This window comes from Pristiophorus japonicus, chromosome 17 (assembly GCF_044704955.1).
Source record: "Pristiophorus japonicus isolate sPriJap1 chromosome 17, sPriJap1.hap1, whole genome shotgun sequence".
NCBI lineage: Eukaryota > Metazoa > Chordata > Chondrichthyes > Pristiophoridae > Pristiophorus > Pristiophorus japonicus.
This window is the reverse complement of record NC_091993.1, coordinates 80,306,079-80,330,529: the sequence shown is the minus strand read 5'-3', so window position 1 is coordinate 80,330,529 and position 24,451 is coordinate 80,306,079. Positions and strand designations below refer to the sequence as shown.

General features: G+C 43.2%; 1 protein-coding gene across 4 annotated transcripts in view; it reads right to left on the bottom strand.

The window, feature by feature from the left end:
* The window catches only part of LOC139227816 (bridge-like lipid transfer protein family member 3A), a 181,259-nt gene that overhangs the window by 43,237 nt on the left and 113,571 nt on the right, over positions 1-24,451 (bottom strand). For all 4 annotated transcript variants that reach the window (XM_070858884.1, XM_070858882.1, XM_070858883.1 and 1 more), the window contains exons 11-13: positions 19,947-20,101; positions 8,935-9,076; positions 3,469-3,662 (exon numbers count right to left, since the gene is read on the bottom strand). In XM_070858884.1, the coding sequence (XP_070714985.1) occupies positions 3,469-3,662; positions 8,935-9,076; positions 19,947-20,101 (491 nt within the window). The remainder of the gene's footprint in view (positions 1-3,468; positions 3,663-8,934; positions 9,077-19,946; positions 20,102-24,451) is intronic.

The following is a 24,451-nucleotide window of genomic DNA, read 5'->3' as shown; positions in this document are numbered from 1 at the left end:
GCGGGAACACTATCACCTGCAAGTTCCCTTCCAAGTTACACACCATCCTGACTTGGAAATATATCGCACTGTTCCTTCATCATCGCTGGGTCAAAATCCTGGAACTCCCTCCCTAACAGCACTGTGGGAGTACCTTCACCACAAGGACTGCAGCGGTTCAAGAAGGCGACTCACCACCACCGTCTCATGGGCAATTAGGGATGGGCAATAAATGTTGGCCTTCCCAGCGACGCCCAAATCCCGGAATGAGTTTTAAAAAAAAAGTGGCAGAACTGCAGAGCTTTTAGCGGATCCGATGGTTGTGAGATCGCTTAGCTCGGTCTATAACATGCTGCTTCTGCTGTTAACATGCATGTAGTCATGTGTTTCAGGCTCACCAAGCTGGTACCTCATGTTTAGGTTTGTTTGGTGCTGCTCCTGGCATGCTCTTTTGCACTCCTCATTAAAGCAGGGTTGGTACCCTGGCTTGATGGTAATGGCAGAGTGAGGAATATGCTGGGCCACAAGGTTACAGATTGTGGTGGAATACAATTCTGTTGCTGCTGATGGCTAACGGCGATGATCGGAATCTATCCCATTTAACAGTGGTAGTGCCACACAACGCAATGGAAGGTGTCCTCAGTGTGAAGCCGTGACTTAATCTCCACAAGGACTGTGTGGTGATCACTCCTACCAATACGGTCATGGACAGATGCATCTGCAACAGATAGATTGTTGAAGATGAGATCAAGTAGCTTTTTCCCTTGTGTTGGTTCTCTCACCACCTGCCGGTCTGGCAGTTATGTCCTTCAGGCCAGCTTGGTCAGTATTGGTATGACTGAGTCACTCGAGTCATGAATAGGACATTAGTGAACCAGATGGGTTTTTACAACAATCCGGTAGCTCCATGGTCACTGTTACTGATACTATAGCTTTTTAATTCCAGATTTATTTAATTAACTGAATTTAAATTCCCCAGCTATGTGGTGGGATTTCAACTCATGCCTTCGGATCATTAGTCCAAAATTCCTGGTTACATGTCCAGTAACATAACCACTATGCTACCATACCCTGACAGTCCCTGTGGTCACTGATTTCAACCCAATGGACAGTGGAGTTGTTTAAATCGATAATTTTATTTTTTCAGCCGACACAAGAAAACACAAATCAGCTTCAAAGTCTGTCTCAGAAAGTATAAAGTCTTTCTTTGTTCGAGTTCCAAACTACATTCACCAATTTTGAAGCTAGCATAAATTAATACAAATATCCCAACAATGTGAAGCAAAACACTGAAGAAAAGCTTGGATTGGCATTTTACATCTACCAGACTGGAGGTCAGTTACTCACCAAACTCAATTCGCCAAAACTGTAATCACTTACCTGGACAAAATAAGTGACAATGTTATGTTTATTTTATCAAGCTGCACATTTTTAGCTGATTGAATTCCAGTAATACCCTTTGCCGCACACTTTGGGGTCCCTAAGGCTCCTTGCCAAAGGACTTGTGGAAGGGTGATGTATCCTTGCAGGTACAATGTTTGCGCTTTATATCAGGCAGAGAACTGCTGCCTGTGTAGATTTCTCAGGAGGGTGGTTTGAGACGGGAACATCGTGACAGTGAAATGAGAGGTATCCCATTCTGGCCATTGCTACACAAATTGCATTGCTGGCTCAAATGCCTTTAGAAGCAGCTGCTCGATTACAAATGGTGCATAGTAATTGGAAATCAAAGGGGAGGGGTGAGGGGCAGAGGATTTTGATTTGTTTTAGAAGTATACTTGCATGTGTTTATGGATCTTCAACATAAATATTACATTGTCAAAGTTTTTGTCGAAAAACACATTGTGGTTAGCTGCCTGTCCATTATGGCACAACCTGGCCACACAGAGATAGAAGCAGATGTTCACTCGACATTTGTCCTGCCCCATACCCGAGGTAGACAAAGCTCTAAGTGTGCCATTCTGCAGCAGTGACGCCCATAAGTCCTCTCCCAACAACCAATTTAAAAATAAATTAACTGACATCAGGGCACAAGTACATAGCCTTACGAACAAGCTGCCTTCAAATAGTGTCATGAAGCAACAACAGTGAGCATATTTTTAAGTTCTGAAGTTCTGTAATACTTGGTTTCCAATTATTGATCCTGTGCAGCTATTTATAGTACAGTTGCTAGCAGTTACACTAGATCACGGTCAGACTACAATACTTCAGTATCAAGTCCTGAAATCATATTAGCTTTTTATTTTTTGCTGCTTACACCTTCTTTACTGAAGGTGGTGCCTCCTACTGAGGTACACAAGAGAATTGGGAGGTTGACGCAGTTGATCAACAAAATCTAAGCCTATTCTCTCCTTACCTGGTGCTCACAGACACACACATTCTTGGCAGGGTTACTGGTCAACAATAAGGGCAGGAATCTCGGCTGATTTTTACCCTCCTGAGCCCGGTGGTTGATTTTCCCCTTCCTGCACACTGGGACACTATAAATTTAAAACAACCCCACTGTTCATTGGGCAGCGGTCAGAGTTCACCCTGAGGTGCATACACCCATTGAGTCACGTGGGAAATTCTGACGGGTAGTTTCCACACAAAACAAAATCAGAGGAAAGAGAACCAAGAAAAACCTGCAACTTTGTAGACAACCTCCTTTATAACCTGTCGCATGTAGCAATTCAAAGACATTTCCTTCACTTTGATTGCTCTGCATTTGAACTGTGAAAGGCAATAGAAAAAAGGCATCTTCAACTGGTCAATGATTGCAGATTAAACACTAATGTGTCGCACTGGATTAAAAACCAGGGAAGGATTTTTTTAATGCAATATTATTACACACAGCTCACAATTTTTAAAGTTTTAAACATCTTTTACTCCTTCAAACTCCAGAACTTCAAAACTCATTTGGAAAGCAATGGATTTTGCATGTTTCCTTATGCTATCTGTGCACTAATTTCCACCTGGTGTAATGTGAGTGACAACTGCGGTCTCTGTACCTTTATTTTTGAAGTGCAAATATTTTTCAACTCAGAAAAATTGACTGACAAAAAGCTGGTCTAGCACCATTATGGGTATTAAAACAACTCAACCTTCATTTTATTTTTATATACACAGCAACATGTCTGCACAGCACTGTTCACAGTGCGTTGGACAGTGATACGGCATTTTATTCATGTAATATACTCCATACTGTGAGGTGGTTTGCAGATGGGGTTGGTAAGATTCAAGTATAATCAACAGATAAGTTCAAGTGCAACAGAAATGGAATGAGTTATATGAAGTGTTGTTTTATGAGAGTCTTGTAATATTAAATACATTGTAAAAACATGTAAATAGAATTGGTGAAGGTGACCATAATAGAACTGACAACACTCTCAAAAGTGGTCATCAGCTCTCGTCAAACACAAATCATATTCCTACAGGACTTCACAACATATCTTCTATAAACCTTGAATACATACTTCCATTATATATAACCTTAAGGCAGCGACTAACCTTCAACAGGAGTCCATTCATATAGAAGTCAACATGTTCATCCACTTTCACAGAATTATTCAATTTGTAGATGGCTTTGAACTGCTGTAGAGTCTGATACAGGTCCAAAGAGAAGGAGTTCATCCACAGCATGCTGATTGGATCCAGTGTAAATTGTAAGGCATTGAGCTTTACATAGAGATTAGGGCAAGGCACTGTAAATGGGGAAAATAGTAAAATAAAAGTAAAGCAAATAATAAAATAATTTGTTTGAAACTGGCAGAGTTAAAAACATGCAGGATAATTTTTAGTCAACTGATTAAACAGTATAAATCTATTGAAAACAGTCACTTGTAAATAAATGGGAAATCTGCATGGCATGGTACTTTTTGCATCAGAATGGCTAAATGGAAAAAGTGGCTCAGCAGGGTAGTGTACAAGTAGTACACTGACGGCATCAAATGCAGCTGGATGGAGATGCCCAAACTTTGTGGGTCACTTCGATGTGCATCCTGGAGCTTTAGAGACCATACATAAATTTTAAAATCAATGTCCCTTTCACTGTCTCTAAATTGTCAGACTGTTTGCCAAGAAAGACTGGATCAACTGGGCTTGTATTCACTGGAGTTCAGAAGAATGAGAGGGGACCTCATAGAAACATTTAAAATTCTGACGGGTTTAGACAGGTTAGATGCAGGAAGAATGTTCCCAATGTTGGGGAAGTCCAGAACCAGGGGTCACAGTCTAAGGATAAGGGGTAAGCCATTTAGGACCGAGATGAGGAGAAACTTCTTCACCCAGAGAGTGGTGAACCTGTGGAATTCTCTACCACAGAAAGTAGTTGAGGCCAATTCACTAAATATATTCAAAAGGGAGTTAGATGAAGTCCTTACTACTCGGGGGATCAAGGGGTATGGCGAGAAAGCAGGAAGGGGGTACTGAAGTTTCATGTTCAGCCATGAACTCATTGAATGGCGGTGCAGGCTAGAAGGGCTGAATGGCCTGCTCCTGCACCTATTTTCTATGTTTCTATGTTTCTATAACCAGTACCGGATGAGCAGAAATGTTTTCCAACTAAATATTGGGAAGAGTGAAACCATTGTCTTCGGTCCCCACCACAAACTCCTTCAGTCTACCTGGCAACTAACTGAGGCTGAACCAGACTGCTCGCAACCTTAATGTTATATTTGACCCAGAGATGAACTTCCAACCACATATCCGTGCCATCACTAAGAACGCCTATTTCTACCTCCGGAACATCACCTGCCTCAGCTCATCAGCTGCTGAAACCCTCATCCATGCCTTTGTTACTTCAGACTTTACTATTCCAATGCACTACTGGTCAGCCTGCACATTCTACCCTCCATAAACATGAGGTCATCCAAAACTGCTGCTCATATCCTAAATCACACCAAGACCGGTTCACCCATCACCCTTGTGCTCGCTGACTGACATTGTCTCCCAATTAAGCAACGTCTTGATTTTAAAATTCTCACCCTTATTCTCAAATCCAACCATGGCCTCGCCACTTCCTATCTCCAATCTCCTACAAGCCGATAATCCCCCCCAGAGATGCTGCGCTCCTTTAATTCTGGCCTCTTGAGCATCCCTGATCTTAATCACCGCACTATTGGTGGCCGTGTCTTCATCTGCCAAGGCTGGAATTCCCCCCCCAAACCTCTCTGCCTCTCTTTGCTCCTTAAAACTTACCTCTTTGACCAAGCTTTTGGTTATCTGCCCGAATATCTCATGATATGGCTCGGTATCAAATTTTGTTTTATAATGCCCATGAAGCGCCTCGAGATGTTTTACTAAAGGCGCCATTATAAATTCAAGTTGCTGCTGTTATTTAATTTCTATACATTACAAGTTGCTGATACTACCCAATACAGTGCTCTCATTTTGGACGTATTTATCTGAGGCAACAAAGCAAAAAACAAACCTTCAAGGCCCACAAAACTCAATAAATTCCAAGTATTATAAGCACAAAAAGGACTAAATGCTGAGGCAGAGGTGGGGGTGCAACACATGGTCCTTGGGGCACAGATCAGCACCCCTGTGGTGGGATACCCCCACAGCAAATGAATTCCAGTTCAGAGTCGAGACGAGCACGGAGCGTTCAGCAGTGCGACACTGTTTGAGAGATGGTTGTGACCAAAATACAAGCAGAAAAGAATACACATCTTAAACTTTCATGAAACCGTTGCAAAATAAAAGGAAATTTAACTTGTGCCAAGTGGTTACCCGTGAAGCCAAAAATAAATAAAGAGTGCATAGCGAATGTCATTGAAAAGAATAGAAATATTCTACCATGAGCTCATCTGATCCATGTTACTTTCCTTCAATTTTCTCTGTTAATCTTAATCCAACAACAAGCTGCATCCATCACTCATTAGGCTGAAAATTCCAGCCTCGCCGGGTCCGTACGAAGTGCGCACGCACCCGGCGAGGCCTGGCAAAAGACGGTTTTCGGGACACAACTTGCATGCGCAGAAAACCGTCTTTTCCAATCAGTCAAGATTTCTCGAAAAATCCTCCGCATCTCCAGAAGGCCCAACTCATGCCCAGCGAATGTCCTTCAAACTTTTACACTTGGCAAAAGCAGGCGCATAGCTTACTTTTACCAATGTAAGAGTTTTAAAACATTAAATTTAAACATTCATTTTTATATTTAAAACCCTGTCCATTAAGGCAAGTTTATTTTTAACATTATTAAAACAAAAACAAAAATTCCAAAAATATTTTTTTCTTCTAAAACATTTAAATTTAAATGTGAGGGGTTTTATTAATTTATTATGCTGTGTTTCGGTGTTTTAGGGGTTATCATTGATAGTAATGGGAGTCCGTACAAACAGAGCTCTCATTTTTATCAATGAGAATACTGCATAGTTATTGGTGGTCCACTTGACTCAGTTTGTACGTACATAACTGAAAGACAACTTCCCATGCGCTGCGCAGCGAATTTAGGCTTCCAACCGGAATCTTTACCTTCCTCCCGGGCCACCAGGTATTTCCAAAGATTGTTCTTCAGGTCGGAGGCATTCGTACAAGGAAGCCCCCGAACGCAATTCCCCATCCCCGGCCCCATTAGGTGAAAGTGACTGCTCTTGACTTCACGGCAGCACTTAACCGAGTGTGGCATCAACATCAAGGAGCCCTTAGTAAAATTGAAGTCAATGGGAATCGGGGTAAACTCTGCACCTAGTACAAAGGAAGATGGTTGTGGTTATTGGATGTCTATCATCTCAACACCAGGACATCACTGCAGGAGTTCCTCAGGTCAATGTCCTAGGCCCAACATCTTCAGCGACTTCATCAATGACCTTCCCTCCATCATAAGGTCAGACAGGGGATGTTAGCTGATATCAGGGTTCAGCTCCATTCAGAACTCCCCAGATAATCAAGCAGTCCACGCTCGCATACAGCAAGACCTGGATAATATTCTGGCTTGGGCTGATAAGTGGTAAGTAACATTCGCGCTACACAAGTGCCAGGCAATGACAATCTCCAACAAGAGCTTCCAAACACTGCCTCTTCACATTCAGCGGCATTACAATCGTCAAATCCTTTACCAGCACCATCCTGGAGGGGTCACCATTGACCAGAAACTCAACTGGATCAGCCACATAAATACTGTGGCTGCAAGAGCAGGTCAGAAGCTGGGTATTCTGTGGCAAGTGTCGCACCTCCTGACTCCCCAAAGCCTTTCCCTTCATTGACGCAAGGTCAAAATCCTGGAACTCCCTCCATAACAGTTCTGTAAGAGTACCTTCACCACAGACTGCAGAGGTTCAAGAAGGCAACTCATCACCATCTTCTCAAGGACAATTAGGGATGGACAATAAATGCTGGCCTTGCTAATGACACCTACATGCCAGGAATGAATTTTTTCTTAAAGTTAGTCTGGTGATATATTTCCAAGTCAAGATGGTGCATGACTTGGAGGAATTTGGAGATGATTATATTCCCATGCACTTGCTGCCCTTGTCCTTCTAGGTAGTAGAGATTGCAGTTTGGGAGGTGCTGTTGAAGAAGCCTTGGCGAGTTGCTGTAGTCCATCTTGCAGATGGTACACTGCAGCCACTGGGCGCCGGTGGTGGAGAGAGTCACTTTTTAAGGTGGTAGATTGGTGCCTATCAAACTTTCTTTGCCAATTAGAATTCATTGCAGTCTCCTTCCCCACTTAGACAGAGGAAATAATGGATGAAAGAGGCTGTGCTATCCTAGCTCCCAATTTGCATTTTAAAAAAATACATTGAAATTGCCAGATGGATAAAAACCCTGAAATGTATAGCTGGAATTTAAATTAGCATCGGTCTTCAATTGCTGCACAAAATCTGCTGGCTCATGCCAGAGTAACCTCATGAAAATCTACAAATGGTTGTTAATGCACTTACGCTAAGACAGGAATTGAGGAACATGTTATATTTGGATCAGAATTATCAATAGTGTGGTTGAATCAGGAATCCTACATAACAGGAGTGACTGCAAGAGGGACTTTTTTGTTGTTGGAATTCTACTTTGACACAATAGGGCCATATAGTCCTTATCTAATGAAAAATGTTTAAAAATTAATTGGAAGAGAAGTTGGCATTGTTTCCACTGCAGTCCTTACTCTAACGGTGCAAACAAATGAAGTCATAACAAGCAGCAGTGTTGTAAGAGTTCAAAGTCAAGCAGTGGTACAGAGGACAGAGAACATTAAGAGCTGGCTACTCAAATCATTTCACTTACTACAATAATTCATCAACTGCTGACAAATAAGCAGAGGACACAGATTTAAGATAATTGGCAAAAGAACCAGATGGGAGATGAGGAGAATGTTTTTTTAGACAGCGGTTATGAAGAAGTGGAATGCACTGCCTTAAAAGCAGATTCAATAATAACTTTCAAAAGGGAATTGGATACATACCTGAAAAGGACAAATTTGCAGGGCTATGGGGAAAGGACAGGGGAGTGGGACTAATTGTGTAGCTCTTTCAAAGAGCTGGCTCAGACACGATAGGCCGAATGGCCTCCCCGCGCTATATCATTCAATGATTCTACGAAATGTTAAGGAAATAAAATTACTGCATGACCATTAATATTCTTCAGCCTGCAGATGAAGTCAGCAATGCTTAAAACATACCACTCAAGTCATACAATATACACCAAATTGAAGTGGATACATATAGAAGCTGCACTTCATTTGTACAAGGAGGCACAATATTTACATGATTCTTGTGTCCATCACAGCTGCTATATAAATGAATATTGGCTTGTCCCTTCACCATCACAGTTGGTCATTTACCCAAATATCAGCTTCTCTTCTACAAATCGGCAGCTAACTTACCATGTTACGAAAAGATGACGAATTTTACCCAATGTGCAGCATAATTATGAAATCGGGCATATTGTATAACACAAATTACAATATTCGAACAATTAGCTCAAGCTTGCCACATTTACTGTGCATTTTGAAATGTTACTTATTCATCAAAACCTTACCAGGAAATTCTTTACTGTCAGGAAAATAGTATTCAGTGAATTCGATGTGAATTGCTGACATGCCAGCTGGAAGATGGTATGATGCTCTGTTGCAGGAAAGCAAAGTTGTGGGCTTCTTACCGTGCTGACCGGCTTCGGAGACCTTAAATAAAATAAAGCATTGATATTGTATTAACCGTGACTTCCAAGTGCTGCAATTAATTTCTTTTTATAACCATTTCATTACACAAACCTGTCCAAGATGCATCAATCGTCAGTAACACAATGTATAATCATTATAGTCTACACTATAAACATATGGCATTTTGCCAGATTCACCATAGTAGACAGAAATATTTCATAGACAGGCATTAGAAGTTAATGGATGTAGAGCACCATAGAATGATAGGTCAGAGTTGAAAACGAAATTACCCTCATCACAGCCCAAGTTATCCAAGGTGTTCCTCTAGCTATCCCCCACAACCTCAACTCAAAAGGAGTGGAAAACAGGGAAAGGGGAAAATTGCTTACAGTTTTCAGTCACCATTCATTACAGCAATCTGACTCAGTTACACTTGGGAGATCCAGGTGCACATCGCTGGCTACATTCAGAAACACTGAGTGGGATAGTTACTCCCTCCCATCACCCAAAACTATAGCAAGACACTGAAGCTTGCTTCATTGCTCCTTTGACCACAATACAGCTTTGAAATGGCCGGGAGCCAGATATGAACAAATATCAGTACTCATCTAGGAGAGGAGGATAAAAAGGAGCAATTAAACATTCAAGAAAAGTACACAAGTTTAACCATACATATTTAAAACTTGGAGCATTCCAAGAGAGAAGATTAAAACCTAAAAGAACACAGGATGGAATTATTACAGGATATAATACATTTAGAACCATGGTCCTAGACTTCAACAATGCTGAAACACTACTTACTGAGGACATTACTTATACTGTTTCCCATTACATCATACCGTTTTGGTATTACACCATATTCCAAGTATAGAGGAGGGTGGCACAGCACCATTGGGTATTTGAGCAACAAATAAACCATGGAATGAGTGAAACAGGTTCAATCTTTTCTCCACTAGGTTCATAATTTCACTTCTGATATACTGGGAGCTGCAGTTTGTGTCTCTTGGGGCACCGAGCAACAGGATGAAGTCACAACAGGGCAGTTCCTCACACATCCCGACAGTAGGTTATAGTGGAGGACTGGTGCCAGTGTAACAACATGTTTGCTCTTTTAGCAGCAGAGAAGGTGGAAAGGTAGTCCTGCTTGTTAAATTAAATATAACCTTCATATATACTCCACCAGCCAGGGGGGGGGAAAAGAAAAGATGAAGGAAAGACAACAGCATTTTAAGACAAAGCCGTTTGAGAATTCACCCTATGCCTAACTGTTCACATCAGTCACTCTTCCACACCCACACATACAGAAGACCCCCTTACTTTGACTGGATAGAGCAAGAGAGCTTAATAACTGAATGAGACATTCGCAAAAATTATGCAAGCTACAAGTCAGAGAGAGAACACAGAAAAAACAGGGGTCAAAAGTGAATGATTTTCTATGTGGAGCCTGAAGTATATTTATAGTACAAGACAGATCAAACCCAGTTCAGGTAAACTTGTTCCTTAAACTTCCATATACATACGAATTTAAGTAATGCATAAATTGCAGATAAGGCCAACCTGCAGTTCTGCTACCTCAACATACTTGCCATCTTTAACATCACATGGAGTGTCCAGAGAAAGCATTTAAGCGACTCTACGTAACTGTCTTGTGGACAGACTGTAGAGAATCATGCTCCAAATTGGTCTTACAGCCATGTCATAAGGAGTAGTAGCTTCAACTTCACCCACCAGCTCCTGACCAGCAAGGCAATAAACACAAATGGACATTTGTGCCCTGAAAAAGCATAACTGTCTTGATTAGTGCACATCAGTTTATTAGTGCACATCAGTTTATTAGTGCACATTGATTGTTTTGCCCTCATTTCCAGAGAGGTCTGGAATTTGTTCTCCATTGATTTCACTTGCTCAGATTCACCGAATGTGAAAGAAAAGGGATTTCAAATAATGGGATAATAGGTCTGCTGCTGCCAGTCTCAAATAGCAATGCCACTGCAATCTGCATGAACATACGATATGCTCAGACTGCTCATAATTTCCGATCATGTTTCTGAAACAATCCTTCCATGTTTTGAAGGGCACACTTTTAGCAGAATCCTTGTCCTTCTGCTTACAGAAGCTGCTTTGACAGAAAGATTTATCAAGACACGCCCATACGCCTTGAATGAGCTCCACTTAAGGATGGGGTTTGGACCCTCACAGGTATCATTGTCTTCCATCAGATCAAAATTATGATGGGGTCGTTTTTTTTATTACAAATTTGGAGCTGGCTATACACATCGAGAAATCATTCAACATTAGTAGACAATGTAGACAAGTGAATGTCAGTCATCCAGATAGGTCCCTAACATTCTGTGCGGATCTTCAAATCAGGCACTGGCATTGACCAGCGCAAGGTGACTCAAGAATGAATGCTCCAAACACATGGAATAAGAGCATGTCTTGATTGGTGGGTGACAATCACTTCAAAAGATTAAATCCTAACAAAGGCAAAGGAAAAAGTCTCCATTTGAGGGAAAAACTCAAATTAGAGACCAAAGCTAGACTTTCATTTTGCATGGACAACTACAATAATGGCTGGCAACAGGAGACTAGAAAGATTCAAGGAATGGCACAGAGTGGCGCCATGTATGCAAAAACAAAATAGTAACAATGAGGAAGTCAGAGATGGTTTCATAATTGGCCGGAAGTGTCTTTCACCATGTAGAATGCCAGATTATTCATCCATTTGTAGGGCTCAAGTTTTGGCCTGAGTTGCTCCTATTTTTTTGGAGCAACTAGTTTAGAATGGAGCATCTTAGAAATTGCAATTCTCAGCATTTAGTTTGCTCCAGTTCTAGTCAGTTAGAATAGTTTCATTTTAGAACAGATTTTTTTTTCCAAAAGTGGGTGTGTCCAGCCACTTACACCTGTTTTGCAAGTTTAGGCAGCGAAAACTTATTCCAAACTAACTTAGAATGGAGTAAGTGTAGATTTTTGTATGCTCAGAAAAACCTTGCATACACTTATCAGGCGTAGGGAACGAGAGATTGGGGGGGGGGGGCGGGAAGGGCGGTTTACAAACATTAAACACTTCACTTTTACAAATAAAGAGTCATCAATAATAAATGATAAATAAATCAACCAATAAAATCAAAAGAATTTTAAAAAAATTTAAAAAATCAATAAAAAATTAAGTTTCTACTCACCTACTGCAGCACCGGGAGCCCTCCAACAGCATGCTAGGACGGCCCATTCCCCCCCACCACAGTGTCTCTCTCTGCCTCTGTCAGTGTCTGTGTTTCTGACAGCAAGGGAGGGTGAGGGAAGGAAATCGAGGGGGGGGGAAAAGAGGGGAGCGGGGAGAAAGAGAAAGAGAGAGAGAGAGAGAGAGAGAGAGAGAGAGAGAGAGGGGGGGGATGAGAGAGGGAGAGGGAGAGGGAGGGGGAGGGGTAGGGGTAGGGGGAGGCTGAACGGGCCCAGCCGCCAACGCAGATGCTTGGCCGGGCCGCCGAAGACTTCGGACGGAGCCTGCCCCCCAGCAAAAAGCCGGGTGGGCGTGCCCTGCCGACGTCGCAGATGCCTGGCCGCCGAAGGCTCTTCGGGCTGGGCCCACCCCCAGCAAGATGCTGGGCGGGTGGGCCCCGCCAACGACGTGGGGATGGGGGGCGGGAAAAGAGAGCGGGAGTTGAGGGGGGGGGGAAAAGAGAGCGGGAGCGAGGAAGGCCAGAGTATGATCTTCGCTCATTCGGCCAGGGCTAGGGGGGGCTTGCTTCGGGCCCCTCCCACACAGCCTGCAGAGATTCGGGCTACAAGGAGCTACTGCAGATGCGCGCACACTCTAGCGCGCATGTGCAGAAGTCCCGGCACTGTTTTCAGCGCAGGGACATGGCTCCGCCCCCGACCCCTTGTGCTGCGCCACGCCGAGCATGAAGACATCCTGAGGAGCTTGCAGAATCACAAGGTAAGTTTTCTGCGCCCTTTTTATTCCAGAAAATCGGCGCACCTTATTCGAGGGCGGAAACTTGGGCCCGTAGAAACTAATGAGAAAATAACTCACTTTTTTGGAAGCAGAAGTGAGTATGAAAGATGATTTCCAATAGAATAACTCACGTGTCCATAATATTTTTCTTTTAAATCCTGGTCTGTTCTTTGGTATTGGCCTGGCAAATGGAAAGGTTTTATACACAAGTCTTGTAATTTTGTTCTCGTAGTATGAGACATTTGTTTGTTGCTGGATTACACTTCTGGACTTATTTGCCTGCTAGTGATCCAATCTAATGAATACATTAAAAATCTAGCCAACAGTTTATGATAGTAATACTGTTACCTCAAAACTGTTTTCACTTTAGGCTATTATGAATTTGCAAGCCGCAGCAAATGCTATTATGCCCAAAAACATTGTATACTGAAGCTCTAGGGGACAACAAATCAAAATACATTATATAAAGAAATTGTTCACTTTTTCCTCAGTCAAATACTGGAAGACTTAAAAGGTTTATATCACTCCAAAGACATCAGGCTTGGTAATAATATGGAAAAGTGCAGTGCCAAGGGGTGACAGTGCAGCATTTAATTCTGAAGGTTTCCCCCAGCACCCTCAAGAGATGCAATTTGCTGTAACTGTAGTTTTCATTTATTGAAGCTACTATTTAGTTTCAAAGCTAGGTTAGTAAAAAGGTTCCCTTGAAGCATTGCGAGCCTGATATATAGCTGTAGTATAAACAAAGAAAACCAAGGGCTATACTCAATCAGTTAAATAAAAACAAACCAGGGCACAGTGCCACAACACATGGGGCTCAATTTTGCCCAATTCTTTTGGCTTTTTGCCAGAGTTACGCCCATTTTTCTAGGCCACAACTGCTCCAAAAATAAATGTGCCAAATTTCCCCGCTCTATTTTTTTTTAAATTGGCACTGTGTAGCTGGAGGTGGGGGGGGGGGGGGGGAAGAAGAGATGGAGCCAAATGTCTGCGCTGAAAAAGTGATGCTGCTCCTTCTGCGCATGCGCGGAAAAAGGACATTTTTGACATGGGCGCGCATGCGCTGTACAGCTCCCGGTCTGCAATTGGCCATTTTTAAAGAGCCAGTTGTGTGAGAACTTCAATTCTCATTGGAAAAATCAGAGCTGCAATACAAGATGCAATGTGGCAAAATGACCAAGAATTTCTTACAGAATGAAGTGGAGGCACTAGTTACTGAGATTGAGGCCAGATAGCAGGAGCTGGACACCAGCAGAGATCACATAAAAGTTCCACCCAAAGAAATGAAGAAACGCTGGAACCAACTTGCAGAAGATTACTGTGCAATGGTGACCACCCAGAGATCTGGAGGCCAGTGCAAAAAGTGGCAGGACCTTGGTCAAGTAATTAGTGTAAGTAATATTTTCATTTTCAATGGAATTGCATTTGTAAATGTGACCATCTGTATATGTCCCACCCAGCAGAAAGACATCCTCTCTAAAAAGTTATATTTTCATCTTTGTAGAGGAAAGTGGCACACAACAAATGAGAAAGAACTCGAACAGGAGGAGACCCGGCAAATCTGCATCCACTGACACCCTTGGAAGAGAGGGTCACTGCTTTGATGAGTCCTGCCTGGAGAAAAGCAACCACCACTGCACAAGCTGGGCCCACACTCCAGGGAGAGGGTAAGTCCTGCAAATTCCAGAGTCTGGCTTTCCTAAATGTTAAGTACTGCACGGGCTAGCCATGCTTTGGTTCATGGGGATGTCTCCGTCAGCTATGCTTCAGTTGATGCAATGTGCTATCATTCATCGTGGTCCTTCAAATCAGCCTGTTGCCTGCACTGTGTGAGCCTATTCATACTACCCACCCTGCCCCCTCCTCTGCTGCTAACCATTTGTTCGTTCTTTATATTTTGCAGAACTTGAAGCCAACCCAGACGATGCAGAAGATTCAGATGAGGATGAGCCTGAAGAGAACATCTTCCAATCCCTCGTTCCAGACCAAGAGCATGGGGGTGAGGGGGAGGGGATGGATGAAGTCCCCACTGTTGTACTCACTTTGGAGGTGGTGCAGGTGCGGCCCATTGAGATGCTAGCCCCTTCCCCAAATAGTGGTTTGAGTATTGGTGGGACATTCCATGGTTTCCCACTGTCCGAGGCTGGGGGTCCCAGTGGGATGCTGCGAGCCACACCCAGGGTGAGGAGGGGAAAGAGAGCTCGACCCGCGCTCTCCTGAGGTGCAGGATCTAACATATGATGGCAATGAGTGCAGAGAGCATTGACTTTACCCGATCACTCCTGGACACCATCATTGATTGGGTTGGGTGATGAGGTATCGGGACTGTCGGGAGAAGTAACAACACTCTCACGAGAAATGGGAACGCTGTCCAGGAACATGAGGGAGGGAATATCGCAGGTAGCTGATGCGCTGTCAGTGACCATGAGGGAGGGAATGTCAGATAGTTGACACACTTTTGTTCAACATGAGGGAGGGCATGACACAGGAAGGTGCGACACTGTCGGCGAACATGAGGGAGGGAATGTTGGAGTTAGCTGCTGCAATAAGGGAACACTCCCAGACCCTGTGCCCATTGACAGAATCAACCGCCACTCCAATCCCCAGACCAGCCTCTGAAGAGGCCCCAAGCCGGGCCTTTTTAATCAATAAGGCCAATAAGGGAATTAAGGGTTACGGGGAGTGGGCGGGTAAGTGGAGCTGAGTCCACGGTCAGATCAGCCATGATCTTATTGAATGGTGGAGCAGGCTCGAGGGGCTAGATGGCCTACTCCTGTTCCCAATTCTTATGTTCTTATGTTATGTTCTTCCACATTACCAGCTGCAAACCGCACCCCCACTCCATCAAGAAGTGCACATTACCCGAGCTGGTCGAAAGAATAAGCTTGGTACCAACCCGAGAAATGTTGCGCTGCCTGCGGGCAGGGATGGTGGAGTCACCAAGACCAAGCACAGCGGGCGGTCTTAGAATAAGATGGAGGAGAGATGGGTGCAGCTTTAATTTGCTATTATTAGTTGTAACTGTTCTCAAATTAAAACTTTTTTGTAAGTTATGTAAATTTACAAGTTAGTAAAAGTTTGTAAGTGATCTTGTGAAAACTTTAAAGTTTGATACAAGAATATGTTTATTAAAGTTAAGTACAAAGAAATGTTTGTTAAACTTATAATTTAAAATATATTTTATTCAAAACTGAACCATTTCCATTATTTGTTCCATTAATACAACACAACATTATGGAATAGGTCCAAACAGTAAACATGGTCCATTTGGAATAGTTGCCGCTGAGCCTTCAGGCAGCAAAGCGTTCACGGATGAGCTGCTGGCACAAGGCTCGAACAATCGTTAAAGGGACATGAGGGCCTGTCCTCCTTCGCCGTCATGCTCCAGGTTCAGGTAGTTGCATGGCTTCCTCATCCTCCTCCTCGTCATCTGCATCTTCCTCCTCATCATCATCAGCCACGCTCACCTCCGGTGGGTCTTCTCCCATCAACTGCTGCCGCCTCATGGTGACTAAGTTATGCAGCGCACAACAGTGGACTGACCGACAATCTCAGGGGAGTATTGCAAGTTGCCTCCGGAATGGTCCAGACATTGGAAACACTGTTTCAAAATGCCAATGGTCCTCTCTATTATGCTGTGAATTGCAATATGCGACGTGTATTTCCGGTCAGCTTCTGTCCGGGTTACGCCAAGTGGCGAGGCTATAACCTGTCTCCTACTAGCCAGCTGTGTCCTTCTGGCTGCTGCTGAAACATGGCAGATATAACACTCTCGCGTAGGATGAATGCATCATGTGTGCTCCCGGAGTATCTTGCATCAACTGACCTTATGCGATGCATGTTGTCACACACGAGTTGCACATTAATGGAGTGGAAGCCTTTTTTTTCTGTTCCTGCACATCTTGAAATCCTCCAAAGGTGCTCGCAAGGCAATGTGGGTGCAATCAATGCAGCCCTGTACCTTTGGGAAGCCAGCAATCCTGGAGAAGCCCACAGCCCTGTCACACATTGCCTGGGCGGTTATGGGGCAACTTTATGTAGTCATTCCTCCGGGCATATAGTGCAGCAGTCACCTGCCGAATGCAGATGTGTTGCATGTTGAGATATGGCACACACCATCCCCAGATGTAGCTTGGAACGATCCAGATACATAGTGCTAGAAGTTCCTCACATTGCCCATTTACTGCCCATTTGAGAAAAATGTAAAATACCGCCTGGTACTGCCCTTTTTACCTCCTGATTAGTGGCTGCAGTAATTTGGGCCTACCATTACCGCCGGCATTGCTGCACATCACCTGCCCATGTTTCCCACCCAAAAATCAATCAAAATTCCCCTGCAGCGCAAATTTCCATAAAAATGTTTTTACCACCCGCTATCACTCAGGTTCGAAACCGCCCATTTTTTTTTTAGGTACTTACCTTACTTGGACCCAGTGTTATGCCTCCATTTTGTTTTGTTTTTCTCTGTGGGGAAACAGCTGCATTTTTAGTTTCTCTTTCATTCCCAATGTATATATTGAAGGAGGAAAAGAAGAAACAGGAGCATTTGATGAGAAACAAATGATAATCAGTCAGCCCAGCAATCTCAAGGCCTCATAGAAAATATTGCAACTGAGGTTTAAATTTCTGGCTTCAAATTGTTTCCTGTCTCGTTTTATTTTGCAGTGCTTTCAAACAAGTATTACCCTGAAATCTTACAGAAACTCTCCCTTGCTTTTGCAGAGTTCCCAACTGTTGCCACTCACTCTCAATTCAGAGAACATTAATGTCTCAATCAGTAAAATTCTATTGTTTCAAATATTTCCCCTGAATTTACAGGGGTTTGGCTGACTGAATTTTATTCCATTTTTCAATGAGTTACTACCATGCACTCCCCTCTATGCACAGATCTTATTCAACAGCTCCTCCCTCTCTCAGATTGACCCACCTCTGCACTTTCAAAATGTCCAGCACTGTGTTCTCTGTGCATGCACAGGGTCACCTTTGACTCCCAAATCGCGGGAGAATGCCTGCGCACGCGCAGAGAAGAAAAAACGCACATTTTCCAGGGATGCTGCTTGCCTTTCGTACGGAAAGCAGATCGCCGACTTTTAGGCCCTTCGCCATCACCCGCTCCAGCAACGCATTGCCGAGACTCAACCACCAAAAATCGCGGGAGCGCGCAGCAGTGGTATTCCGGCGGTTCAAAAGAGGCAACTACCGGAATACCGCTAAGAATCCGGCGGCAGTGATCCCAGGGGAAATAGAATGAAAGTGCAGTTTTAACCTTCACTTCAACTGACAAAGAAGCCCTCCTGATGCTTCTAGGTTGCAGGTCTGCTTTTACTAACTCACTGATCTGTTACAACTTCTTTGCGCAAACGCAGCCTTCTGACACAGTCTGCATCACTCAGGTGCAGGTATGAACGCCTATCTCGATATACCCGACATAGGCAAGGCCTCCTGCCCAGCACCCTATGAACACGGAGGTTCCTCATGCGATGACGTCGAATCAATTGTCTCCTCCGTAGCTCCATCATGCAAAAGGCTTGCACAAGGTATGGCATTGTCGGTATTACCCCCGTGCTTAAATTTTACCTTTGCAAGAAGCTCAAACTGACAGGCAGGCAGGACAAGGTTCTTTATTCTCTCTCCCCACAAGGTCTGTATGGACCACACTCAGGTCTGAGCAGGCGCAGTGATCGGGAACCACCCCCCACCATCCCAAGGGCTACATTTGATGTGTAGTGCAGGCTTCTGATGCCTTCCGTAGGTGTTCCACAGGCCCCTCCCACCCCTCCGATTTCCTTTGCAGCCAAGCCCCGAGCCTGTGTCTGGGCACAGGACCGATTCTGCCGGCCGCGCTCCGACCCTCGAGCCCTGTTTGCAGACGTGGTGGCATGTCAGTTGAAAGAAAAATGAATACAGAATTCCATCAAACTTCCATTTACTGTATTAAGGTAAAAAAATGTAATCTTTATTATGCATATTTAAGTGTTCTTAACTCCCTTCAAAACTTCGCTGAAAAACAATGGCGCCTTTTTGCACCGATTTTTCAATGTGCGCTAGTTTTTCTTAACTCACCAGAAGGTTTTTTGGGAGTGGTCACATACACCAAGCTAGGAGCCATTTTTTTGGGGCAAACTTACATAATTGACAAAAACTGGCGCAGACTTCAGGTTATGGCCCCATGACGCAAAAAAAAAACTAATCTAAAAAAATCGTAATTAACTGAGTTACGTTGGTGGACATTCCTTGTGTAAACTTTCATTTTTTAAACTTATGCCAAAAAAAGCGGCCGTGCCAAAAAAAGGACGCCGGGGAAAATTGAGCCCCTAAATGTATTAACTCAGAATGTGCACCCAAGGTTCCCAATATAGCAACTGCTCAATTGGTGGAAGTACTTCTCCATGAAGAGGAAAGTAAAACACAGTTGATGGCAAAAGGACTGCAACAGCGTGTCACCTTGTGTACTTGTTCACTGCTGGTTGTAAAGTGAGATCAGTACAGGGCATCAAGCAGGTCAACCTCCTATTCCAATTCCAGCTTGGCACCTATAAATTGGGCTGGTACTGCATTTCAGAATCACTGATGGCTCCAGATTGGCACCTGGGCTGAGTATGGGATCTCTTCTGCTTCAGATTAATAGCTCTTCAGTGAAAGTCATTTCCAGAATGTTACATCTCCATGACTCTGACAAATCCATTAAAAGTTAAGATCTTTTTCTACTCGGAGTTTGCAAATAACTTTGGCAGCAAAATGTCCACCCCCCCCCCCCTACCCCACCAAGAGGAATTAACATTTTCCCTTTAAAGTCATTTCTCACTTCCACCACCAAAGGAGGACATTTTTGGAAAAATGTAAGTAGCAAAGCCCAAGCATATTCAACCATCAAAAAGCTGCAAAGAGTCAGCAGCATGATACACAGAATCAATGTCCAACATCCCTCCATACCTGATAAACATCCAAGTCATCGACGCGGACAATCACACAGCTGGAGCGCAGTCTGTTCCACGGTGGGTGCCGAGAATCAGGACAAGTATTTGTTGCCGACTGATCGCTTCCATGTCTTTTGCCAGTTATACTTCCTTTCCGAGGCGGTGACCCCGCTGCAAAGAAGACGAGTGGGAATTTCAATCACCAGTACTCTTCCAGTGCTGAACAAGGCACAAGCTCACTGGTATGAAGCATCTCCTGTGAAAAAGATGTGCTCCAACAGCTTTATGTCAAGATAGAAATTTCTGTATTTCAGGGAGGCCCACCAAAGTTGTCCTGTGTACAAGTTTCACTTGAATGGTACCTTGTGCATTATTCTGCTACATTTCTGAGAATTAACATGTGATACACAATATTTCAGGCAAAGTGCCCACAGCTTTAGAGAGCAGCTATTGAAAATCAGTTGCTGAATAAGGCACTTCGCTCATTGTAATATTTCTTGTATATTTCTGGCGCATCATTCCCCACCCGCTTTTCAATCAGTTTTCTAGCCTGCTCACTGGATGCCATGGACCCAATTATATAGGGTTTTAGTGAGACCACACTTGGAGTACTGTGTGCAGTTTTGGTCTCCTTACCCAAGGACAGATATACTTGCCTTAGAGGAAGTGCAACAAAGGTTCACTAGATTGATTCCTGCGATGAGAGAATTGTCCTATGGCGAGATTGAGTCGAATGGGCCTATATTCTGTGGAGTTCAGAAGAATGAGAAGAGATCTCATTGAAACGTATAAAATTCTTTGAGGGCTTGACAGGGTAGATGCTGAGAGGTCGTTTTCCCTGGCTGGAGTCCAGAATTGGGGATCAATGTCAGGATAAGGGATCAGCCATTTAAGACTGAGATGAGGAGAAATTTCTTCACTTAAAAGGGGTGTGAATCTTTGGAATTCTCTACCCCAGAAGGTTGCTCGGTCGTTGAGTATATACACAAGACTGAGATCGCTAGATTTTTGGAGACAAAAGGGAATCAAGGGGTTTGAGGATAGTGGTGTTAAGATAGAAGATCAGCCATGATCTTACTGAATGGCAGAGCAGGGTTGAATGGCCTGCTCCTGTTCCTATTTCTTACGTAATGACTCCTTGCTAGGTTCAATTCCACAGTCCCCTGGAACCTTATAAAAGTGGTTAATAGTTATACATTCATATACGAGTGCCAGCAAGCTGTTCAAATGCAGACAGTAATTCAGCCAAGCCATAGCCAGTTCTCACTTAACATCTACTCATGTATTTCCAGAAAGATTTGCTGGATAGCAGTGAGGAGCTTGGACAAATCAAGATTAACTCTATACCACTCAGCCAACCTTTTATAACCTTTTTTTTTAACCTGCACAAGAGGAATCCTGGCACTTGGATGCCTGCTGGGGGGATCAAAACAGAACAATCAGACTCGGTTATTCCAACTGACAAAGGTGGATTAAAATGCAATACAAGATATTACACCTTTCCCCACGCTGGGTAACCATCAATGCTTGTAGCATTGACCGCGAGCCAATACAGTACTCCCTATTGCATCTCTTGACCCCATTAAATCCTTAATATAGGCAACCATCTAGTTTTTCTCCTTATATAACTCAGAGGTGGAGATGGAAGAACTCTCTTTAATCAATACGAATCAAAGTACTAAAGGAGATAATTGAATCTGAAAAACAAAGGGAAGATTCTCCCAAAGGAGACCTTTGTTATAAAAGAGTTCCTTAAAAATATACAACTCTGTTCAGTAGGTTGGATACTACATGCAGTAATCCAGAAATTAAAACCATGTCTTCAAAAGTTTCTCATAACACAATCTGGGAGAATGAAGTGGAGAAAAAAATAATAATCCACGTGCCTGGTCCCTTTTCTTTATAGTGGTCAGCTGTGGTTCAGTGGGTAACACTCTCGCCTGAGTCAGAAGGTTGTGGGTTCAAGTTCCACTCCAGGGACTCGAGCACAAAAAAATATCTAGGCTGACACTCCAGCGCAAAGCTGAGGGAGCGCTGCATTGTCGGAGGTGCAGTCTTTCGGATGAGATGTTAAACCGAGGCCTCATCTGCTCTCTCAAGTGGATGTAAAAGATCCCATGGCACTATTTTGAAGAAGAGCAGGGGAGTTATCCCCAGTGTCCTGGCCAATATTTATCCTGCAAACAACATAACAGATCATCTGGTCATTATCACATTACTGTTTGTAGGAGCTTGCATGTGCACAAATTGGCTGCCGCGTTTCCTACATTATAGCAGTGACTTACATTCCAAAAGTACTTAATTGGCTGTAAAGCGCTTTGAGACATCCGATGGTCGCGAAAGACACTATATAAATCCAAGTCTGTCTTTCTTATAGGAAACTTATAACTGCAAAAGCTGACCACTTGCATTTTAGCTCTAGCTCGAAATCCCAAGCCTACAACCAGCAATGTTTTGTTTAAAATCTGCTGCTCATTGATCCCTTTGCCGCTCTGCATTCCCTGCCCAACCCAGACTGTTTCCTCATTGGTGATTTATGATTAGGCTGGTCAAAAACCTGCTACCTTTCTTCCACTGTGCACCCACTTAGAGTATGGGTTTAAAGGAAACAGCTCCTGTTCTCACAATGAATGGGAACCATTCTGGTTAATGGGTCTGGGGATGAGACAAGTGACGCTCATTGTATCATGTTGAGATAGATTATGAGCTATGACAACCTTCAAGTTAAGTGTGCCAAAGTTTGAAAACCACAGCAAGCAAGAAGCTGCTGCAACATCTGAATTATAAATATTTGTTTGGTTGCCAATTTGATTTCACAGCAAAACCGTGACAGTTCCAATCTCATGGTTAGTGTTCCAGCACAAAGTCAAACCAATAACCCATATTTCTCTAGCCTCTTAACACATGGCCTCTGGGGCCGACATGGATAAGTGACTTCTTCTGAGAATGCAAACCCTGGGTGTTTCATTGCTACCACCCTCAAAGTGGTGACTGTCCTATCTGGAAAAAGAGCAATCACATCACTGCAGGCATAAATAGAACTGGACAGCATGGACAACAAAATCAATAACAATACTCAAAGACAGATAATGATGTTTATTCACCTTTTCCCTACAAAAGTTATTAAGCTTTGTTCAGTTACAAAAAAAGTTCAGCTCCTTCATTGGTAATAACACAAGCTCAAATCAGTTACACACTGAAGAGGAGATCTATATGAATTGACAGAAGATTTACAGAATATCTTCAGCCCAATTGTCAGTCAGCAGCTCTCATGAACATTGAAGACACATCTTCTCTGGATTAGATACTGTAGACTGACATCAAGTGCAGTATTAAGGGAGTGCTGCATTGTTGAAGGTGCTGACTTTCATGAGGCATTAAACTGGGGCTCCGTCTGCCTATTCAATTGGACGGAAAAGATCTTAGGGTCACCACTCAAACACTAACTCATCATTTATGTAATTTACTGTTTCTGGGACAATGTTGCGCATTCATTGGCTGCCACATTCTCCGATAGAACTGTGATTCATTGTGAAATGTGTTGGGAGGTCATGCGAACATGAAAGGCACAACAATCTACTCCAGATAATGTGAAGTTTTCTTGTGCTTAAAAAATTTTTAATTCGTCAGTCTTTCGAATTAAGCAATCTAAATAACAGGAAAGTAGAAATTTAATGCTAAAAAAAATTAGAAAGAGAATTTGAATTATGTGTCTTTGAATTAGGAGCTGGCTGTGTATAAATGAGTTATTGAAAAAAAAAACACAACCTCGTGTCATGAACTCAGTCCAGAGTCTTGTAGACCAGTTGACAGAATAAGACTGCCAGAATCAATCTTCAGCAGCTTTTGAGAACAACGCCTGGTTTGTCAGTCTGTAACATCAGGACCTAGCAGCACCACACAAGATTCTTGCCACATCTCAGATTTCACATTTATAAAACACACAAGACCTGTTAGCACCTGCACCGAAACCCAAATACTAGAATACCAGAAACATCAGTTCACCTACAGTGGTATAGCCTGTAATTCTCTTCCTTGTATGGAAAAGTTAAAATACAGAATTAGCTAGCAATTTCTGGAAGGGCCATTAGAACACAGGAAGTTCTGACTTGTAACTGTTACTCAGTGCAAATTCTCCAAGTGTTTTTGCATAAAAAGGAACACCATGGTAAATCCAGTAACCCAAACACGAACTGGCAAAACAGAAGAACTGAGAGTTTAAATTACAAAGACGAAGTCCAGGACTCGGCAATTTCACAACTACTCTGTCATTTTACAAGAATGCTTGCAATTTGCCATCCAGTTGAAATTCCATCATGTAATGCAATTTTAATGTACTGCATACTCTTCCATGGTACACAAGTTGGTACAACTTTTGCCTTTCGGTCAGAAGGTTAGTGGTTCAAGCCCCACACTCGGGCTTGAGTACATCATCTAAACTGACTCCAGTGAACACCCGAAGGAGTGCGACACCAGAGGTGGCCGCAATCAGCAGAGCTATTAAATTGTCGTCTTGCTTGC